This window comes from Sinohyriopsis cumingii, chromosome 15 (genome assembly GCF_028554795.1).
Source record: "Sinohyriopsis cumingii isolate HCF-2022 chromosome 15, ASM2855479v2, whole genome shotgun sequence".
NCBI lineage: Eukaryota > Metazoa > Mollusca > Bivalvia > Unionida > Unionidae > Sinohyriopsis > Sinohyriopsis cumingii.
In genome coordinates, this window is record NC_142975.1 from 31,576,881 (window position 1) to 31,598,306 (window position 21,426).

The window sequence follows — 21,426 nt, forward strand, 5'->3', positions numbered from 1 at the left end:
CTGCATGCAAATCTTTCCACAACACACCTTTGTACGGTTTAGAGACTTACCAGTATTTGGTAACAGCCATATCTACCACAAAATTCAAAATGGCCACAGGACTTAGGGTTGTACTAGAATTTACAAGTTGTCAAACACAGGATTTGCTCTGGAAATATTATGTGTACACTGCCAAAAGAATCCTTCAATTGATGGTACCTAATGAGATGTGAGAAATACTGGTAAGTGCCTAAAATGTACACCAATATGCTGCATACATACTTGTCTGCAAAGGGTTCACTGATTTTATGAATATGTGCTATCAGACCCACAAATAGCCCATTGGTATCAACATAGATTTGGGTGTGTGATTTACTGGACTACCTAGTAATTAGCTGAAGCCTATCTTAGTTCTCATACAAATATGAATGCCATAGATACAAACTACTTTAAATCCAGGTAGATTTCATTTTCAAAATCCTGATATAGAAAAGGCTGACTGGAAAGGCATGTAAAATTTTGTAAATAATTTATGAAATAGCAAAATGGAGATGTAATGGGCAGAACAGTGCATATTACAATGTGGACACAACACCCATAACTGCAATACAGCAAAATCCAAGTCATGGACAAACAGACACCGTTATTTGGTCCATACTTACAAAGAGAAGTCAAGGAATGTCATTATTGTCCTATGAAAAAGAAATTCATTATCACTGTGACTATCATTATTTTTGTTATTATTGTATGTGATATGTGGTAATATCCATACTACTAAAACAACTTTTGATGACAATTATTCTCTGATAGGTAGTGTACTGAAAAATACAGTATTTACCTATTTCTCACTAACTATAAGCTCTGTCAAGCAGAAGATCTGTGTTTTTTGCCCATTTCTGACCACCATAAATTCAATATGACACAAGATCTTGTGAACTTTTCTTTTACATATTATTGGCTATCATTAAGCTTTTGGGAAGATTAGATAGATCGTGTGTATTTTTTTCTTCTATTTCTGACTACCATACATTCTATGGAACACAAGATCTTATTTATTTCTTCTTATTTCTGACTACCATTAAGCTAGATGGAACACAATATCTAATGTATTTTGTACCCATTTTTGATTACCATAAACTCAATGGAACACAAGATATTATGTAAAAAAAAATCTATTTCTGACTACCATATATTCTATGGAACACAAGATCTTATTTATTTTCTTCTTATTTCTCACTACCATAAGCTTGATGGAACACAATATCTAATGTATTTTTTACCCATTTTTGATTACCATAAACTCAATGGAACATAAGATCTTATGTATACAAAAAATCTATTTCTGACTACCATATATTCTATGGAACACAAGATCTTATTTATTTTCTTATTTCTAACTGCCATAAGCTCTATGGAATACAATATCTAATGTATTTTTTACCCATTTCTGATTACCATAAACTCAATGGAACACAAGATCTTATGTAATTTTCTTCCTATTTCAGTCTACCATAAATAAGCTCAATGAAACACAATATTTAACATATTTCTTTTACCCATTTCTGATTACCATAAACTCTATGGAACAGAACATCTAATGTATTTTTTTCTCTCAATATCTGACTACCATAAACTCAATGGAACCCAAGATCTTAATATGTATTTTTTATATATATCTGACTATAAAAAGCTTTGTGGAACACAAGATCTTGTATATATTTACCTATTTCTCAACACCTTTAAACTCTGTGGAATACAAGATCTCAAGTAGTAACAAAAATGTTAAAAATGTAAGCTATTAGATATTTGAATTAGGGAAGCAATGAAAAAGAAAATGAACAAAACTGCTGATCTCCTAGATAAACAAAGCAAGATTAGCCTATTCTAGGATAGGCATATGTCATTCTTAAAGGTGCTTCAACATAATAATTTGGGTAGGTATAGGATGGGAGTTACAGTTTATGACAAAATTCTTGTTTCAAGACAGAAAAATGCATGAAACTGACTTTAAAAGAGAGTATAATTTAAGTACCTTGAAGCTGCATCAAAACCAAGTTTGAAAACAGATCTTATTATATGCTCATTTTTGTCTACATTAACTTTACATTGTCAGAATCGTGCAATATTTTACGATATTGCACACCATATTGCACTCAAGTGCACGATAAGTGTGCCCAATAGTGTATTAGGAACTACTTTGTAAACAAATTATGTACACTCATGTGGTAGATGCTTTACATTTTGGTTGATTAAATTTGTTTATGAATGAACTAAAGCAGATGTTTCATGGACTGCCACATACCACCTGCATTGCAATATTCCACGTGAACCTTTTTGATAACAATGTTTCAGATCTAGGCTGGCAACAGATGCCAGACAGGTCATAAAATTGCCGGGTCCCTACAAATAACATTCAAGTGACAAGGCATAAACGTGTCTTCTTTAGCTGGTAGTAAGGGCAAAAAATATACAGTTTTACATCATGAATTTCCTCAAAATGTACTTTCTTACTTCTGCAAATCCAAAATACATGAGCCATGTCATGGGTTCTCAAGCTTGATTACATATTTTGAAATTGTACTGTAATTTTGACTACATTCCAAGTGCAATTACATCCTCCTTACTGCATTCAAAATGAAATGAACATTATATTCCATAGTGTCTTTTTGATAATTACAACTGAAAGACTTCATATTTTTCCCACATCATGATTCCAAACATTCAATGACAGAACAGAAACACACTTGTCAACATGCTGCTCCTTTGCTGCTGAAATCAGATGTATTTCATGTAGAATTGACACAGATAAATCCAGTCCATAATCATGAAATTGAGCAGAATTAACAAAAGTACCAAAATCTATTCATTCCAGACCAAAAGGAAAAGTTGTTGCAATGCGCATTCATTCACAATATGATTCTAAATTTCAATTTTAAGTAGACCAAAACACCATTTTCTTTCAAAAGTGATTTCTAGTGTGCAACTAAGATAAAATTTATCTGGGCAGAGTTATGTGCACATTAATAATGTTGTTGCTGGTACTAATGAATCTGCACTTGTGTATTTAGTTTGGAATACAGCATAAATTTGGTTACTTTGTTTCTTGTAGTGTATTTTTGTTTATATAATTAAGTCTCAGGTAGAATAAGAAAATGAGCATATAATAAAAAAGGATACTGCATTTGTATGAGAAAATATAAACTCATTTTGTCGGATGGATATACTATTCTATCCAAAAAACTTGTTCATATTTTCCCATACAAATGCAGTAACCTATATTACAGTCTAAATATATGTTCAAAGAACATGGATGCCATACCACAGTACCTGAACCTGACACAAGCATATAATGTAACCAAGGTGATACAGATGGATGAATGGATGGTTGGACAAGGATACCAACAATATGCCCATTCCACTGTCATGATGGAGTAAAAATATAAAGATGGATATGAGACCAAATGAATCATCAAATGAAATACTGTAGGAAACATGAATGAATGTATAACTGTAAAAATTGCTATACATCCTCCTTCCCAAAACAGAGTAAATAATAATAATAATAATAATGATAATAATAATAGTAACAACAACAACAACAATAACAATATTAATGATAATAATAATACCAACTCAAATGTGTAAACAACCTTCAAATATTACCTACAAAAACTAACTAGGGTAAACATGAGCATCCTTGTGAAGAAAAAAATAAAAATAAAAACATCATATTCATAAATATAAAAGAACCTGAAACAAGAAGTCTTTGTAAAATATACCCCCAGCAACTCCCTGCTTTGACCTACACCCTAAAGTAGTTGGAGCCTCTTGGGGATGTCCTTGAGTGTAAGGAGTATCCCATGGGTAAATATTGATTTGTTATGTGTATTTGGTGTATTTTTTACCATTATGCATGTACATGGTTATAAGACGGGAACCTCAAGGGTTTCCAAGTTATGATACATACATATGTTTATAACATGGGAACCTCAATAGTTTCCAAGCTGTGATCCATGTACATGGTTATAAGATGGGAACCTCAATAGTTTCCCAGCTATGATCCACATACATGTACATGGTTATAAGATGGGAACCTCAACAGTTTCCAAACTGTGATCCATATACATGGTTATAAGATGGGAACCTTAATAGTTTCCAAGCTGTGATCCATGTACATGGTTATACGATGGGAACCTCAGTAGTTTCCAAGCTATGATCCATGTACATAGTTATAAGATGGGAACCTCAGTAGTTTCCAAGCTATGATCCACGTACATAGTTATAAGATGGGAACCTCAACAGTTTCCAAGCTGTGGTCCATGTACATGTTTATATGATGGGAACCTCAACAGTTTCCAAGCATTGATCCATGTACATAGTTATAAGATGAGAACCTCAATGGTTTCCAAGCCATGATCCATGTACATGGATTTAAGATGGTGTGAATGTTTATAGCAATCTGACAGGGATTTGACAGTTTTCAGTTATGACCAATTACTGAATCCCTTGGGGAAGGGATGGATCCCTGAGGCTAATATCAATTACATGTTGTAAATTTGTTTTCCATACCTAACGTGTGTCCATATGACTACAAAATAGGGATCTGATAAGTTTCTAAGATATGACCTATGGATTAGTCCCTTGAAGGTACGATGGTCTATCATTTACTGAAGTTTCAAGTGTTTAACTTCTTTGATATAGGAGTTCAAGAACATTATGCATCAGGCATGCACAACATGTGGCTCATGGGCTGCCTGCAATAACACAGTAACACATTATATGCAACCCACTGCTCATATCCTTACTTTATATTGTGTACTTATGCATTTACTATACACACCAAACTTTTGCAGTGCTGCCCGCTCAGTTCCAACTAAAGTCAATTCTGGTCCATATAAATGTTTAAGTTGTACATCCCTGTTTTAAATGTATATTCATATGGATGGTCAGATGAACTGTATCACAATATTTTAATTACCTAGTCGTGAAGAAATTGGAAAGGAAAAGTAGCAGTATCAATAGTTAGGTAGTGCAAGGTTAATGTGCATAGCCAGTTGAAAGGCAGTTAACCAAGAGGATAAATTAAATAAGTTGTTGTTGTAGGTTTAACGTCATGGCAGCCAGTACAAATGGTGGAGGAAAAACCTGGGAAAACCACCAACTGACAGGAAGCTACTGGCAAGCTTTCTCACATACCCATATTGGCCAAGCCTGAGACTTGAACCCATGCAGACAAAGGTGAGATAGCAGTGATTGGTAAAGGCAAGCACTTTAAGCCACTCAGCCACTTGGGGCCATGTGTATTTTATAAACACAGACTTCTAATTAAATCAACATGTATATTCATATATAACGTTTTAAGTACAGTAAAACATGTCATGAAAGACTAATGAAACAGTTTTAGAACACATCATTTTTTATACATAATTAAACACATTATACCATTATAATGACCACTTTTTATTGGAAATATTTTGTGTGTGTGTGTGTGTGTGTGTGTATGTGTGCGATTATGAAAATGAGTCTCAGTACATCATTAAAATATTCCCCTTCCCCCAAATCAACTGTGATGGCTTGCCATTGCAAATACATGTAATGGTTACCATTTAATAATCTGAATGACCATACCCCATTCCCTTGTACTGTACCTGCCCCATGGATTCCCATGTACTGTACCTACTCCATGCATTCCCCTGAACTATACCTACCCCATGACAATCTATTACATATGATATGCTTTACAGCTATTATAAATACAAAGTTTAGATACAAAATATTTGAAAATATCATGTAATTGCAATTTTCAAATCTTTGACTACATCCCAGGTACTCCAGTAGTATGAAGCCAAGAATGACATCCCTTTTACAATAACCCAATTTTTCAAGATTGCTGCCATACAAAATGTCAGATCAGCACAATTTTCATCTAGAACTAACAAGACATCACAAGGATTCTGGTGAAAACCCAAAGTCAAAAGCACTTTCCATCCAATAGGAAAAGCAATCTCATTTCAAGATGGCCCCTGACTGGCCACATTAGTTATCAGGTCAGCACAATGTTTATTAAGGGGCCCCAAGTGGCCCAGTGGTCTAAGGCGCTCTCCATTATGGATCACTGCCATCTCACCTCTGTCTGCATGGGTTTGAGTCTCGGATTCGGCCAATGTAGGTATGTGAGAAAGCTTGCCAGTAGTTTCTCGTGGGTCGGTGGTTCTTTCCGGAGTTTAACCGGGTTCTTCCTCCACCATTAATACTGCCACCATGTGTAACCTATCTTGTGCTAAAAAATGGCGTTAAACCATACAACAACAACAACAACAATGTTTATTAAAGACCATCCAGACCACATAAGAAGTCTCCCAGTGAAAATCAGATCCTGATATGACTTTCCATCCAGGAGAAGCAGCAATAACAATATTTTCATGATGGCTGATTGGGTGACCAAATAGGATGTCAGATTTACACCATTTTAAGATCAACTAGACATATTAAGAAGTCATTTATTGACAATATTATCCTGATACAACCATCCATTCAGGTAGGGTGCCAATAGTAAGATTTTCAAGATAACCACTGTGGTGGCCATACTGGATATTAATGCAGAACCATTGTAATTTATGACCATCAAAATATTATAAGAAGTCATTCGGTAAAAAACCTATGCTGATATGATTTTCCATTAAGAAAGAGTAGTGATAACAAAATTTTCAAGATGGCTGCCATGCAGTAAGATTGTCTTAAGTTGTCTTCTTTTAAATGCAAGCCAATATGGTAGTTCAAGGAAGAGTTTAAAATGTGACTTTTAAATGCAAGCCAATATGGTAGTTCAAGAAGAGTTTAAAATGTTACTTATGTTTTTATGGTTAATAACTCCAAATGTACTTCAGTGCAATTGAATTATTCTATCTTTGATTTTTATTGTCTAAATTGGAGTTTTTAAGTGATAAACATAATTAATAATTTGTACTAATTTCAAATACTATATTTCAAGTATTTATTTGTATATGACAAAATAATTATTCTTTTCAGAGTATGAACAAATTTATGCAAAAAATATTATTATTTTAGAGTACTGACCATGTTGAAAAATAAAGGGTTTGGACCTAAACAAGGTCATGTGACACATGATGCTTGGCAATCTAACAACACCGATTTGGGTTTGGAACTAAACAAGGTCATGTGACATTATGCTTGGCAATCTAACAGCACCGATGTAAAAAACAAATAAACATAACATTGCTTGGTATGTTGCTTTCAACCAAATTACAGTTTGTTTTCTTAAGTACTCTAATACGTTATAAATTAATGTGTGCATGTGTGTGTGTGTGTGTGAGAGAGAGAGGGGGGCAATAATATGTCAATGTGTACAATTATTTCTATGCCTGGTGTATCTTTTTGTTGAAAATATTTGTTATGGTGGGAAAATTTATGTAGATGATAAAGGTCAAATCAGCTCATAATGTAACTTGCAATTTTAAATATTTGTCTTAATGAATCTGTCTATGTACAAGAGAGAGAGAGAGATAGAGAGAGGGAAAAAAGGGTTACACGGTGATTGTTACTTTTATTGTTCAGCTACCTGATGATTATGTTATTCCTTACGTAAACACTACAAGGGCACTATTATATTCAATTGGGAATTAAAACCTGAATAAATGAATCGTTCTACTTGCAATTACAAGATCCATTGTCACTGGGCTACATTGCAATGCAGACATATTATATACATGCTAATTAAATACACTTTGACCTTTATCTTGATCTTTTCCAATATATACTAGACTGAAGACCAGTTTCACCTTGACTGAACAAATTAGTGAGGAAGCTATCCATGGGGTATTAAAAATGTGTCAGACAAGCCCATTAGCTCAAGAACAATATCAATGTATATGTATATATATATATATATATATATATATATATATATATATATATATATATATATATGGTCATTTTGCTTATCTGAATCATACATCAGTATTTTTTCAAAGCTGCTTGAAACATAAACTTCTTGATGCAAATAAACAACATAAAAGTGTGGTGAAATACAACAATAATAAAAGAAAGAAAGGATCAATGACCTTTATTCATGATTATAAATGATGATTATTATATTTTGTTAATCTCCTGTTTCACTATTCAATGCCTCAGTTAAAAACCTACTCAAATTTAATCACTATTCATAACTTGCATAGCAAAACAATACCCTGGTCATTGGATGTACCTAAATCATACTTTCATATATTTTTGAAGCCATTTGAAAAGGGAACTTGTCTTCAATTTTAACATTAAAAAGAAAATAAATAATAAAAAATAGATAAAAATAGATAAATAAAAATGCAACAAAAACAAATATTTTAATCTCGTATTCTTTGTTGTAAAACTAAAAGGGCAATATTTTTCTATCACATTGGCAAACGTAAATCTTCACAGTAGAACTATTTATGTAAAAAAAATAAAAGGATTTGACAAAACAATATGAAGTTTTGAGTACAAAAAATATGATACATTCAATTAATTATTATTTTTATAGCTTGATGGTGTATGATAAATTAAATGGTATGAACAATAACATGAAATACAGTAAAACTTACACATTAATTTCATCTTTTGCTCACTAAAGCTCACAAAAGACAGAATCATTCTACTCATTTCATAAATTTCATTTGATACAATATCTCATGTAAACACTTAGACACCTTATGTACTGATTTTGTACCATGTTCTCTTTGCATGGTATTTTCAGTGGAGACTAATGTATGCATCTAGTAGGTCATGTGAAAACTTGAAAGTGGATTTCTGCTATTGAGTCAAAATTTTCATGCATATATGCTGAGAACAAACCTGATTTTCCAGCAGAACTTGGTCGAGGTCCTGACTCTGAGAACTGTGGCTGGGGAGGCATTGAACTGATGGAGCCACGGCTAGTTGGTCGTTTCTGGGACTTTGGGTCAGGTGTGCGTGGAATCTTAGGTCGTGATCCAAAGGCCTTGCTATACTCGACTGCCCTGAATAAAAAAATAAACAAAACATACAAAACATCAATATATACTTCACTCAAAATTAAATAAATGGAAATAATTCAACACAAACTTTCTATTTCTATGGCTCTTAAATTTATTTTGTGTCTTTAAATAATCATATTAGTTACAGCAACTGTTTGTTCAAAGAAGTTATTTCCCTTTAGTCATTTTTTAGGGCATTTGTGAAGAGTTTTTCACAAAAACACAGAGAAGTAAACTGTTAATGAAGTTATTTTTACTTCTTTGCCATCCACAAGAATTTTTTATTTACCAATAATAGAAATTTGAGTAGTTTAATGCAAGTTTCTAATTATTTAAATAAAATATATAAATACCATAATTTAAAAGTTTAACACTATGCATATATGCCTTAATACGAAACTATGAATAAATATGTTCATTGTAAAGTTCTCGTTTTTTAAAATAATAATAATAGCATATCACAACGGATTCCTTTATATCATACATGTCTAATATCACAATGGATTCCTGTATATCATACATGTCTGATATCACAACTGATTCCTGTATATCATACATGTCTAATATCACAATGGATTCCTGTATATCATACATGTCTAATATCACAATGGATTCCTGTATATCATACATGTCTAATATCACAACCGATTCCTGTATATCATACATGTCTAATATCACAACGGATTCCTGTATATCATACATGTCTAATATCACAATGGATTCCTGTATATCATACATGTCTAATATCACAAAAGAGCATGTGCTTGCAAATGTTCAAACAAGTTCTTGACTACACTTCTAGAAAAAATTCATATTCACTATGCAGATTCTGAAATGAATTTCACAGCTGTTTCTTTTACACAACAGCCATGTATTATAAAAGGTGACAAAAAAAGGATTAAATAAAACTTTAAAAAATATATTTATGTTGACATTGGTGCTGTCATGACCACTAAAATAAGGAGTCTCTGTGTCATATGAGTAAGACAATGAAAACATAATGAAAAGCAGAAATATTATAGCAAGAAAACCAATTTTGTTTGCTCTTCAGCTTACACTGGTGTGGACAGGTTTGTCTCTGCAGTCTTGGATGCTGTCTTCCCTTTTGCACTCTGACTAGATTCAGGTCCTGCAGTACGTAAAGAAATTAAATTAGCAGTATTTTTTCCAAAGCATGTGCAAGTAATTATGCATGTGTATTAACAAAAGCTACCATTATATCACTTTGTAGATTCTGAATTGGGGTTTAAAGTCTATTATAAAGAAGACACTTATCTTATTTCAAGCATAGTAACCCAGATCATTAACATCATTTTTCTAACCATCAATGGCAGCTCAGCTATGATGGAGTGGTGGTGGTGGTGCATAATCCACTTTTAGCACATTATGGGCTCAATTGGATTTTAAGGACACACACAGCAGCTAATCCAGGCTGGCCTGGGCAGGTATAGAACTCACAACCCTTGTATTATGAGTCAAATGCTCTACTAAGCCAGTGAGAGATGGTTAAAGATGTATAGGAAACTGTTTTCCCTTCATTGGTTTTTGGTGACCTTTACCTTCAACCAGAAGACCTCAAAATCCTTTGGATTTTTGTATTTTCAAGGGCAAAATACCCATAAAATTTTATGAAGGAATTTTCAATAAAACTCAATTTACATTATATGAAGTCATACTTATTTGTGGGTAATTACAGAATTTGGCCTTTGACCTTGAAATGAGGAGAAATCTATGGATCTTGGTGAACAAAGTCTCTGAAGTAGACTGAGTATATATTCAACAGACTCTAAGATATGGAGGTGATTGTAACATTTTTAATATAAAATATTCACACAAAATCATAATATCAATGATAGCAGTACTACAACTGTCACCAGTGGATGTAAAATTTTAGTCTGAATTCTTTGTACCTTATATATTGGAGCCTGAATGACACTTATTGTCAACATGTTATTTTCCTTGGCTTCCATGACTTATCCAACCTGATTCCTTTGTTTGGATTCCTTCTTAGTCCCATGAAGGAGACAGGGAGGTGGAAGAAGAATCATCAATACTGACAGGGTTTTACTGTACAACACAATAGCAAGTGCTGGTTTTGGAAGTGTGTGAGTGATTTGGACTTTTAATTTAGCTCTAACAATTTTTCAGTTATCACCATGATATCTGCAGTATGGCAGTTTAGAGTGATTTCTAGCACTGCGGCATCATGCCAAAAACATGTAGCATTATGTCTCACTCAGTCACATTATCCTTTCACCAGGCCATCCCGTCTTAGCACCAACTTCTTAATGCTGATCACCAAGCATGGCAGCTGCTAGTACCATTTTTACAAGTCTTTAGTATAACTTGGCTGGGGTTTGATCCTGCAACATCCTGCATCCAAAGCTGATGCTCTACTATTTGCAGTGAAGCAATCTCTGATGGCAAGATGTTACATCTCTATAGCAAACAAGGTGAAGAAGCCTTACTTAGGCAATGGTTTATTATTTAAATTCCTTGCATACATCCTTCATTTTTATGCATTTTGATGCAATCCACTGCAATAGTTATAACTTCCAAGACTATTTTATTTATGTAGGACATTAACTTCAATGCATCTGATCTAAACATGCACATAAGTTGTGCAAGGCACTAACTTCAACACATCCTATCCAAACATCCTAATAGGTTATGTTAGGTAGTAACATCAACACATCCAAACATCCATATAGGTTATGTTCAATAGTAACATCAATACATACTATCCAAACATCCACATAGCTTATGTAAGGTTCTAACTTCAACACATCCATACATCCACATAGGTTATGTCAGGCACTAGCTTCAACACATCCAAACATCCACATAGGTCATGTTAGGCACTAACTTCAACACATCGATACATCAACATAGGTTATGTCAGGTACTAACTTCAACACATCCACAGATCAACATATGTCATGTTAGGCACTAACTTTAACACATCCATACATCAACGTAAGTCATGTTAGGCTCTAACTTCAACACATCCATACATCAACATAGGTCATGTTGGGCACTAATTTCAACACATCCATACATCCACATAGGTCATGTTGGGCACTAACTTCAACACATCCATACATCAACATAGGTCATGTTAGGCACTAACTTCAACACATCCATACATCAACATAGGTCATGTTAGGCGCTAACTTCAACACATCCATACATCAACATAAGTCTTGTTAGGCACTAACTTCAACACATCCATACATCAACATAGGTCATGTTAGGCACTAACTTCAACACATCCAAACATCCACATAGGTCATGTTAGGCACTAACTTCAACACATCCATACATCAACATAGGTCATGTTAGGCACTAACTTCAACACATCCATACATCAACATAGGTCATGTTCAGCACTAACTTCAACACATCCATTCATTAACATAGGTCATGTTGGGCACTAACTTCAACACATCCATACATCAACATAGGTCATGTTAGGCACTAACTTCAACACATCCATACATCAACATAGGTCATGTTAGGCTCTAACTTCAACACATCTATGCATCAACATAGGTCATGTTAGGCTCTAACTTCAACACATCCATATATCAACATAGGTTATGTTAGGCTCTAACTTCAACACATCCATACATCAACATAGGTCATGTTAGGCTCTAACTTCAACACATCTATGCATCAACATAGGTCATGTTAGGCACTAACTTCAACACATCCATACATCAACATAGGTCATGTTAGGCTCTAACTTCAACACATCTATGCATCAACATAGGTCATGTTAGGCACTAACTTCAACACATCCATATATCAACATAGGTTATGTTGCAATGCATGGAAATAGTTGCATCTAAATAATATGACTTAGATGTTTAGTGCAAATGACCTTTCCAGGATTGGTCTCCTATACAGATGCTGAACTCAATAAATATTTTATGCTGCTTACATTTCATACAAGAAATGTTATTCACCAAGAAAAGTCAGTGAAAAAACATTCATGTTTTTCGTGGTGGCTACAATATAATGCAAAAACAGCTGACTGACTATATTAGCATTTTTCATTTTCATTTTTCATGAATTGCTGTGGAAAATGGAGCTGTTAACCTTAACAAATACCTTCAAGAGCTTCCCAAAGACCATAGATGTTTATAAATTTTCTAATACTGGTTTCTTTCTATGAAAATATGCAAATGAGGCATTCTTTCCAATTTTTAAACATGACTTACCTGAATAACATTATTTATTCTGTCTATTTGCAAAGTAATGACTTGGAAAAGCTAGGTAAGGTAGAACAATATTATTTCTGTGGTCTATGACAAAAATAATCCTGACATCTCATTTATGCTGGACTGCAAAGGATGCTCCAGTTTTCAACATAAATGCTATGATATGTTCTTGGTCTTGGGAAAACCCTGACAACTCTCTCAAGTTTAATGCCAGACTTCAATCACAGTCTTGACTTGTTTGAACTATTGATATGATCTCTCATAGTGGTTGTTATATTGGAAAATACCCATATTTAAGGTTTGTATACGTTTTTCCAAACTGGAATTAGGTCTCTTCTATTAGCTCATCTTCATCATAATACAGTGCCAATGATTCTTTAATTCTCTGACTCTGTAGCTGGTATGAAATGACAGAAATGAGACCACAATTTCTTTAGGAATACCTTCATCTCTTTTAATTTCTTACTGTCAAAGAAAATAAATCCATACAGCATTATTTTATTTATCAATAATTTATCACAATATCAAAATTGTGGGATTGAGATGAAACAGTCTCACTTGTAATTGTACAGATCCTTGAACTGAGAAAAGCATTGTATTCTGTGGTGATTCAATGACAATGCCGAAGAATCTAACCAGCACTCAAGACATTTCATTTACATCTTGCAGAAAATGATTTTGCCTTAAATATAATACTTTGAATAACAGAATGAATTTTTGCAATATATTCTATAGAAACTATGGTAAAATCTTTACAGTAAATATAGCTCTAGAAGTACCTCAGCAGCAAATGCAAGTTTAAAAATAAAATCAATCAATACTCAGACGATTTTTGCTTTCAATTTTCATCAAACACTATCCAGTACATAAAATTTACTTCCGTGGGCTATGAATGATCCTGTGCCACCACAGGACATATTTCCAATAACATGCAGTATCAGTCTGGCTACACATCACAGCAAACATGTACTCTATAGGTTTTACCTAATCTATGTAATAAATCAATGAATGATAGCTAAATGAATAAATAAAATAAAAAAATGGTGCATACGTGAACTTGTGGGATCCCGTACACTCTCCTGCGTGTTGGGCCGACTTCCACTCCGTGTTGGGGGGCGAACAAGATCTTTAGATGCTGTTTCTGGACGACTCCTGGCAGTGAGATTTAAAAATAGTGTGTAAATATATTGGTCTTTATAATCAAGGCTGTCATAAACATCTCAAGTGTAGGTATGAATGTATGCTGACTTAATTCTGTTATCTGTGATTTATTTGTTCATTTTATTAAACTTGTTGGTTTTACTTCTTTCTGTTACAAAGGCTAAGACCAAGAGTTGTAACATGACAACATGACTTTTTATACTTGCTGCTTGTATAACTTCTGTAGGCATATACAATCTTTTCATGCAAAATCCTGCATTTTCACATGTTCAAATATAAGGATAAAGCTTACAATATGTTTGTAAATTCTAACATGGACACTGAGATGTCATGATAGTCAAAAAAAGTATAAATACTGGATCTAAACTTTTATACAGCATTTTGTGTCTGAACTTGTATCAACATGGGATGTGGAAGAAATCTGTAAACAACAAATAGGGATTAAAGGGATTTGATGCAATAGACTGAATGCCTTCAACAAGATAAACCCTTTTATAGCCCTTTTAATAGCCAGCCATAAAAAAGATAGATTCGCTTTCAGTATTGACACTTTTTTTATTCTCTCCTTTATGATAACTTAAAAACATTATAGATCATGACTGGGTGCCACATACTGACAGGAAATGCCAACACAGCAAACACTGGTTTACTGTAAGCAATTAAAATGTCATGTAACAACAGATGAACTGTTCACTATCCAAAATGGCCGCCTATTATCACACTAAAAGAAACAGAGCAAAATAATCAAGATTTTAAAATGTATTATAACATATGTGCTTTTTATGGCTAAAATAAGTTTTATTTTACCTCATTCTGGGTCAAAAATTGTGGTGCATGTTACACATCAGTGCACACTGTACACATCAAATTATGGTATGGAGAACCAGTTCCAAGATACTTCGACTTTTTGCTCTTGCTGTGACCTTAGTGCAGCCAAAATACTGATAAGATTGAAGGAAAAAAATTCTCTTTTAGTTTAATCTCTCATATTATTGCAACAATGAGAACAAGACTTCTAGGATTTGCTTACCCATTTATTGTTGGGATCCCTGCTTCGGCTGCTTTTCTCTGACTGGGAGTTACAGGCCTTTGCAGGGGCTCAAAACGAGCTGACACAACATCCTGAAAGTAAGAATGTATTTGTTATAGCTTTTTGTTCAAGGATGACGAGAGGTCCAGCTGGTTTGATAAGTGCATCTTTGTGACATCAACTGTACTTAAACATTGGATTTGCATACATCAGTTGAATAAGATATTCTATTTTCAGTACTCCAGCTAGGGTTGCTTTTTTAAAGTCTGGGTGGACAAGAAGGATCCCTTTTATGACAAAGGTTTATTTTCAATTACAGGGGTACTTTTTAGAAAAAGAAACATTATTTTGCAACCTATGAACTTACATATACTATTATTTATGAAGTTTCGGGCATTGTTTTAGTTCAAAGTGAAGTACAGATAAAAACACCTTTATATATGTATCCAACATTAAATAAACATGAAAAGGTTTTAACAGAAATTTGTAAAATTTTAAGGTGGTGTTTTAATGAACTAGAAAAAGGCAGAAGTATTAGAAGAAGTGCAAAATTAAAAACAGAGCAAGGTGAGAGGGCACTGAAGGCAGAAGGAAAGGGAAGGCATTGGGGTCAATCGTATATTTACTTCTAGCTGGAGAACTGTGTTTCAATAAAACTCCATTTTATAGGAAATCTCTTAATGATATAATTATTATGAAACTGAACAAAAATATTGAAATTGAACATTAAATATTAATAATTATACTTGGTTTTGTAAGTTTAAATGTCAAGGTATCACCAAGATTTTGAATCTCTGGACATTGTGTGTGCTCTGAGAAACATTTACGCAAAGTGTATACAGTCCCCAAAACTGAAAAATATTATAATAATCCAGCAACAGATAGGGATTCAAAAGAAATAAGTGATATTTCATTAAGTAATTTAATACATTAACTACAGAAAATGTAACATTTTTGAAATGTCACTAATGTTTTATGACTGGTACCTGCTAAGTATGGCTCACTAAAATAATAATAATAATGATAATAATAATGATACAAGCATTATTAGCTCATCAACTTCAGCATCATTAGTTCTGCAAACTTAATAACTGTTTCTATTAATAAAAACTCAGTGTGTATACATCAACATTCATCATTCTTTCACCATGTGCTCGAAACAGAAAAAGATAAAACATTTTGAGAAGCTGTCATGAACACGTTCTTCCACCAAAAAGACTGCAATGTGGGTTACGTAAATGTGCTAAGCCAAGAAAGGGCAATAACTCTGTAAAAAACAGTCAAAACATTTAAAATCATCAAAGGTCTTGCTAAGATGAAGATTCTTAGCACATCTGACAAATATCATACAAATAATATACATTGTGAAAGGATCATGTATCATACAAATATTTCAAGCTGATAAGGGCCATTAAATTTGTTGTCAAAATTTGCTGATCATCAATACACATTCAAGATCATGTCAATACAACTTCACAATAAATGTGACTGAAATCAATAGAAACTGTGAATGCCAGTGTGCTCATAACAAATCATATACCAATTCTCAATGAGGAAGGAACAGTAAATGCTAGAGTGTGCTCACGATAAATCATATACCAATTCTCAATGAGGAAGGAACAGTAAATGCGAGTGTGTGCTCACGATAAATTATATGCCAGTTCTCAATCAGGAAGGAACAGTAAATGCAAGAGTGTGCTCACGATAAATTATATGCCAATTCTCAATGAGGAAGGAATAGTAAATGTGAGTGTGTGCTCACGATAAATTATGTACCAGTTCTCAATAAGGAAGGAACCATAAATGCTAGTGTGCTCACAATACATTATATACCAATTCTCAATGAGGAAGAAACCGTAAATGCCAGTGTGCTCACGATAAATTATATACCTAATATTCTCAATCAGGAAGGAACCCTAAATGCTAGAGTGTGCTCACGATAAATTATATACCAGTTCTCAATAAGGAAGGAACCCTAAATGCTGGTGTGCTCACGATAAATTATATACCTATTCTCAATGAGAAAGGAACCCTAAATGCTGGTGTGCTCACGATACATTATATACCGATTCTCAATCAGAATACTGCTCAGCCATTTTCAGTAGACCAGTAAAAATTGGAACCAATTTGTGCAGGAACTTATTCTATATTGGCTCTCATTGCTTTCACTGAAATTTCTAACCAAGCTGGTATCAACTTATACAGAAAAACTACTGTTTGATTGTCTGGCACATGTTTCAAATTAAACTTCTAATCCCAAATTGGAGTCAATATGTACATGAACTTCTGATGTGTGGGCTTTCATGTGCTTCAAATTAAACGTTCTAACTGAAAAAGCATTTTGCACAGGAACCTATTTTATACAGGGCATCATTGTCTTCAAATAAAACTTTTAAACAAAACTGGAATTGATTTTCCTACCCAAAACAATTGTTATTGTGTTGAGGTCAGTAATCATTGTTTAGCTTGGTAAGTTATCTTTAAAAATTTTGGAAATTTACATACTCTATCTGCCTGAAAAAGACTTTAACAAAAAGACATAGAATACAAATAGTATAAAAGTGAACTCATGGCAGTTTGATGACTGGCTGGAACAGCGTGAAATCACATGCTTTCTCTCTACCGTGTTAGGTGTGACATGAACCCGGTGCTACCATTCCTTCACAAAGCTAAAAAACGGCAATAAACAGACCTTAATGTTGAACTTTCCGTAAACACTTTTCTCCTGATAATGTGTGGAACAGAAAATAATATCTTTATATTAATACATTATCAAATATACAACATGCTAGGAAAATGCCACCCCCACCCCCCAAACAAGATGATAAGAAAAATACTTTCAAGATTCAGTATATACTTATATGCTCATAACTATATAACTAATTACAGTTTTAGAAAAACTTGTTTATATTATCATGCTAATTTTGGGGGGAACTGTTGGCCCTTTTTCAAATTGTTGCTAATGGTTGCATCAGGCAGGAGGGACTAAATAAATCAAGGGTCTCCCTTTGTGTGCATATTATTTTCCAATCAGGAAGGACCAAACAAATGAAGGATATCATTCTGCAAGTGTATTACTTTGCAATCATGAAGGACTAAATAAATCAAGGATCTCACTTTGCATATATATTACCTTCCAATCAGGTAGGACTAAATAATCAATGATCTAATTTTGGATGTGTATTACTTTGCATTAAAGAAGGACTAAATAAATCAAGGATCTCACTTTGAATGTACATTACTTTTCAATTAGGTAGAACTAAATAAATCAAGGATCTCACTTTGAATGTACATTACTTTTCAATCGGGTAGAACTAAATAAATCAAGGATCTCACTTCGAATGTACATTACTTTTCAATCATGTAAAACTAAATAAATCAAGGATCTCACTTTGAATGTACATTACTTTTCAATCAGGTAAAACTAAATAAATCAAGGATCTCACTTTGAATAAACATTACTTTTCAATCAGGTAGAACTAAATAAATCAAGGATCTCACTTTGCATGTGAATTACTTTCCAATCAGGTAGGACTAAATAAATGAAGGATCTCTCTTGCATGTGTATTTCTTTCCTGTCATTTAACTATGCATGAGTTCATCATCCATTTATTTACTTTTCTAATGTAGGGAAAAACGAACTACAAATATGTCTCACCTGCATTCATGCAATGATGAACTGTATTTATTCAGTTATAAGTAAAGCACAACTGTCAACTGCATGCACTCAGATCAGCTGTTGCATAATGCACCAGCAGATCTGGATCAATTCACTTTATTAGGAGTAATCAGTAGAACAAACAACATGGATCCTGATCTGTGATCATGGCAGATCAGAGTCTATGCTGAATGCAGTTCTCAACTTATTAAACAAGTATGTATGATATCCCACCGTTATGTGACTTACAAAAAAATGTCACACAATATTAATGTTGACATAGTTGCTGTCAATAGAATAACATATATATCTCAGCATGTTTACAAATATGAGACAAAAATCCAACACACCACCTACCTTTTGTCACTTTTCAAGGATTCATTTCCTGAATTTATTTTCAAAACATGTGCACAATAAGTGAGTACACAGATTCTTTTACACTTATACCTTTTCTTCCCGTCTCTTCTTAATACACATATTTGTTCCGACCTTGGTTTTACTGCTTGATATTATCATCAACTAAAACAGAAGTCAGGGCTGCATGTCGAAAACACAACTGTATACCTTGCAAATAATGCAACTCTGAACCCAAGGTCAAAAGAGAGAGCAACATTGCCGTAGAATTAATTTTCTTTGTCTCCATGATGAAGCACATCAGGTTTGAACAGAATTATTTGGTGATATAGTTTGTGCTTACTTTTGATTAAAATATGTTTTCATCAGCCTGATGTTATTATATGGAGAAACCTTTTCATAATTTGCAATATTATAATATAAAGCAAAATTCAGTATGAAAGAGTCCCTTTGACACAAATTTTCTGTTTGTAACCTTGACCCCAAGGTCAATGGGTTAGGAATGTGTGTGGGACAAATTTGATTCTCTCTGCTTCAAAGTTATCCACCTCAAGTTTGCACAGATTCCATCCATGTGTTAAAGGAAAAGAAGCTTCAACAACAACTTTAATGCAAATCTTGTATGTCTGTGACCTAGACCCCACAGTTATGGGATTAAGGTGCATGTTTGCAAAATAATTTATTATTGCTATTAAATGGGACGTCCTAAGTTTTAGAAGAATCCATCAGTAGTTAATGAAATAAAAGAAATATTTAAAAAAACTTTAATCAAAACTTATTTTAAAAAATGATGAAAATGTAAAAAAAAAATGTATAACAATGATACAGTTGCTGCCATTAGCTGTAGAATAGTGACTGCAATGTCTTATATTTTCACTAAATTAGGTTAAATAAAACTTTATGGCCTAATACCTTAAATTTCTGGATTTTATTTAGTACTCTAACCATGGAATAAAAAGTTTATTGTGTATACATTCTAACGGTTTTGTTGTACTACTTTGTCTGTGACTACCCATTTTTATTTCATGGCATACCTTTCTCCTAGTTTTCGCACTGGCTCCAGGTACAGCAAGGTACTCTGTCATCAGGAGTCGCTCCCCAGATAACTCATTTCCTTCTGGACGTAGAGACTCATCTTTATCCAGGTCCATCTCCATTGCATCTTGGTCCTCCTAAGTGATCATTAAACATGAGATTAAATAATTATGTACAAAATGCAATTAAAATTTTTAAAAATTATTTGGCTTAAAACTGTAAAGTTGAGGGAATCTCAAATAAAGTTTCCTATGTAAGACACATATCTGATATAGACATTGATGTTCTTCAAATCATAAATGCTCATTTTTACTACACAGACAAAATAATAACCATGAAATTTCCCACAGAAGATTTTATTTGTGAACCTGGTCATGTGTTTGCATTAACAGAGTTATTGAAATAAGAACAGACTGAGCTCGTGATATGTCAATTAGGAACTGGATCTTTATCTAAATGTTTACCATAACATAAAAAAATACACCTCAGAATCATTGACATAAAGCAGGGGTCTCAAACTCAAACCACCCTGAGGGCATTTTCGATGGCACAAGGGCCACACCACCATTGTTATCTCTGATGACACCTTGTGATGTCAATCATTTTGCAGGCTACAGGATACACCTTGGCGGGCCTCATGTGGCCTATGGGCAGTGTATTTGAGACCCCTGATATAAAGAATACCGATCTACAGAAGACAAATTTTATCATAACCCTTATTGGTATGGATATATTCTTTTTTTAACAGAATGCCCATGGGGGAAATCTTAATTTTATCTCATAAATGTCTTACTTTATATGAAGTCACAAGTGCATTTTGATTGGTTCATTACTGCTCTGATTCGATTTTATGACAGCCCTGCATATAAATTACAAACTTCATTTTTTTTAATTTAGTTGATGAAAACCCTAATTTTTTAAATATAGAATCCAAAGTACCCCCACATTTGGTACTGTAATATATCAACTGGTAATTTGTGA

General features: G+C 33.5%; 1 protein-coding gene across 3 annotated transcripts in view; it reads right to left on the reverse strand.

The window, feature by feature from the left end:
* The window catches only part of LOC149781503 (lisH domain-containing protein ARMC9-like), a 109,496-nt gene that overhangs the window by 18,988 nt on the left and 69,082 nt on the right, over nt 1-21,426 (reverse strand). For 2 of the 3 annotated variants that reach the window (XM_089935585.1, XM_089935586.1), the window contains exons 20-24: nt 20,445-20,582; nt 15,399-15,490; nt 14,259-14,359; nt 10,041-10,113; nt 8,824-8,987 (exon numbers count right to left, since the gene is read on the reverse strand). In XM_089935585.1, the coding sequence (XP_089791711.1) occupies nt 8,824-8,987; nt 10,041-10,113; nt 14,259-14,359; nt 15,399-15,490; nt 20,445-20,582 (568 nt within the window). Of the gene's footprint in view, nt 1-641; nt 672-8,823; nt 8,988-10,040; nt 10,114-14,258; nt 14,360-15,398; nt 15,491-20,444; nt 20,583-21,426 lie in introns of all 3 variants that reach the window. The other variant, XM_089935587.1, reaches the window with a different exon arrangement.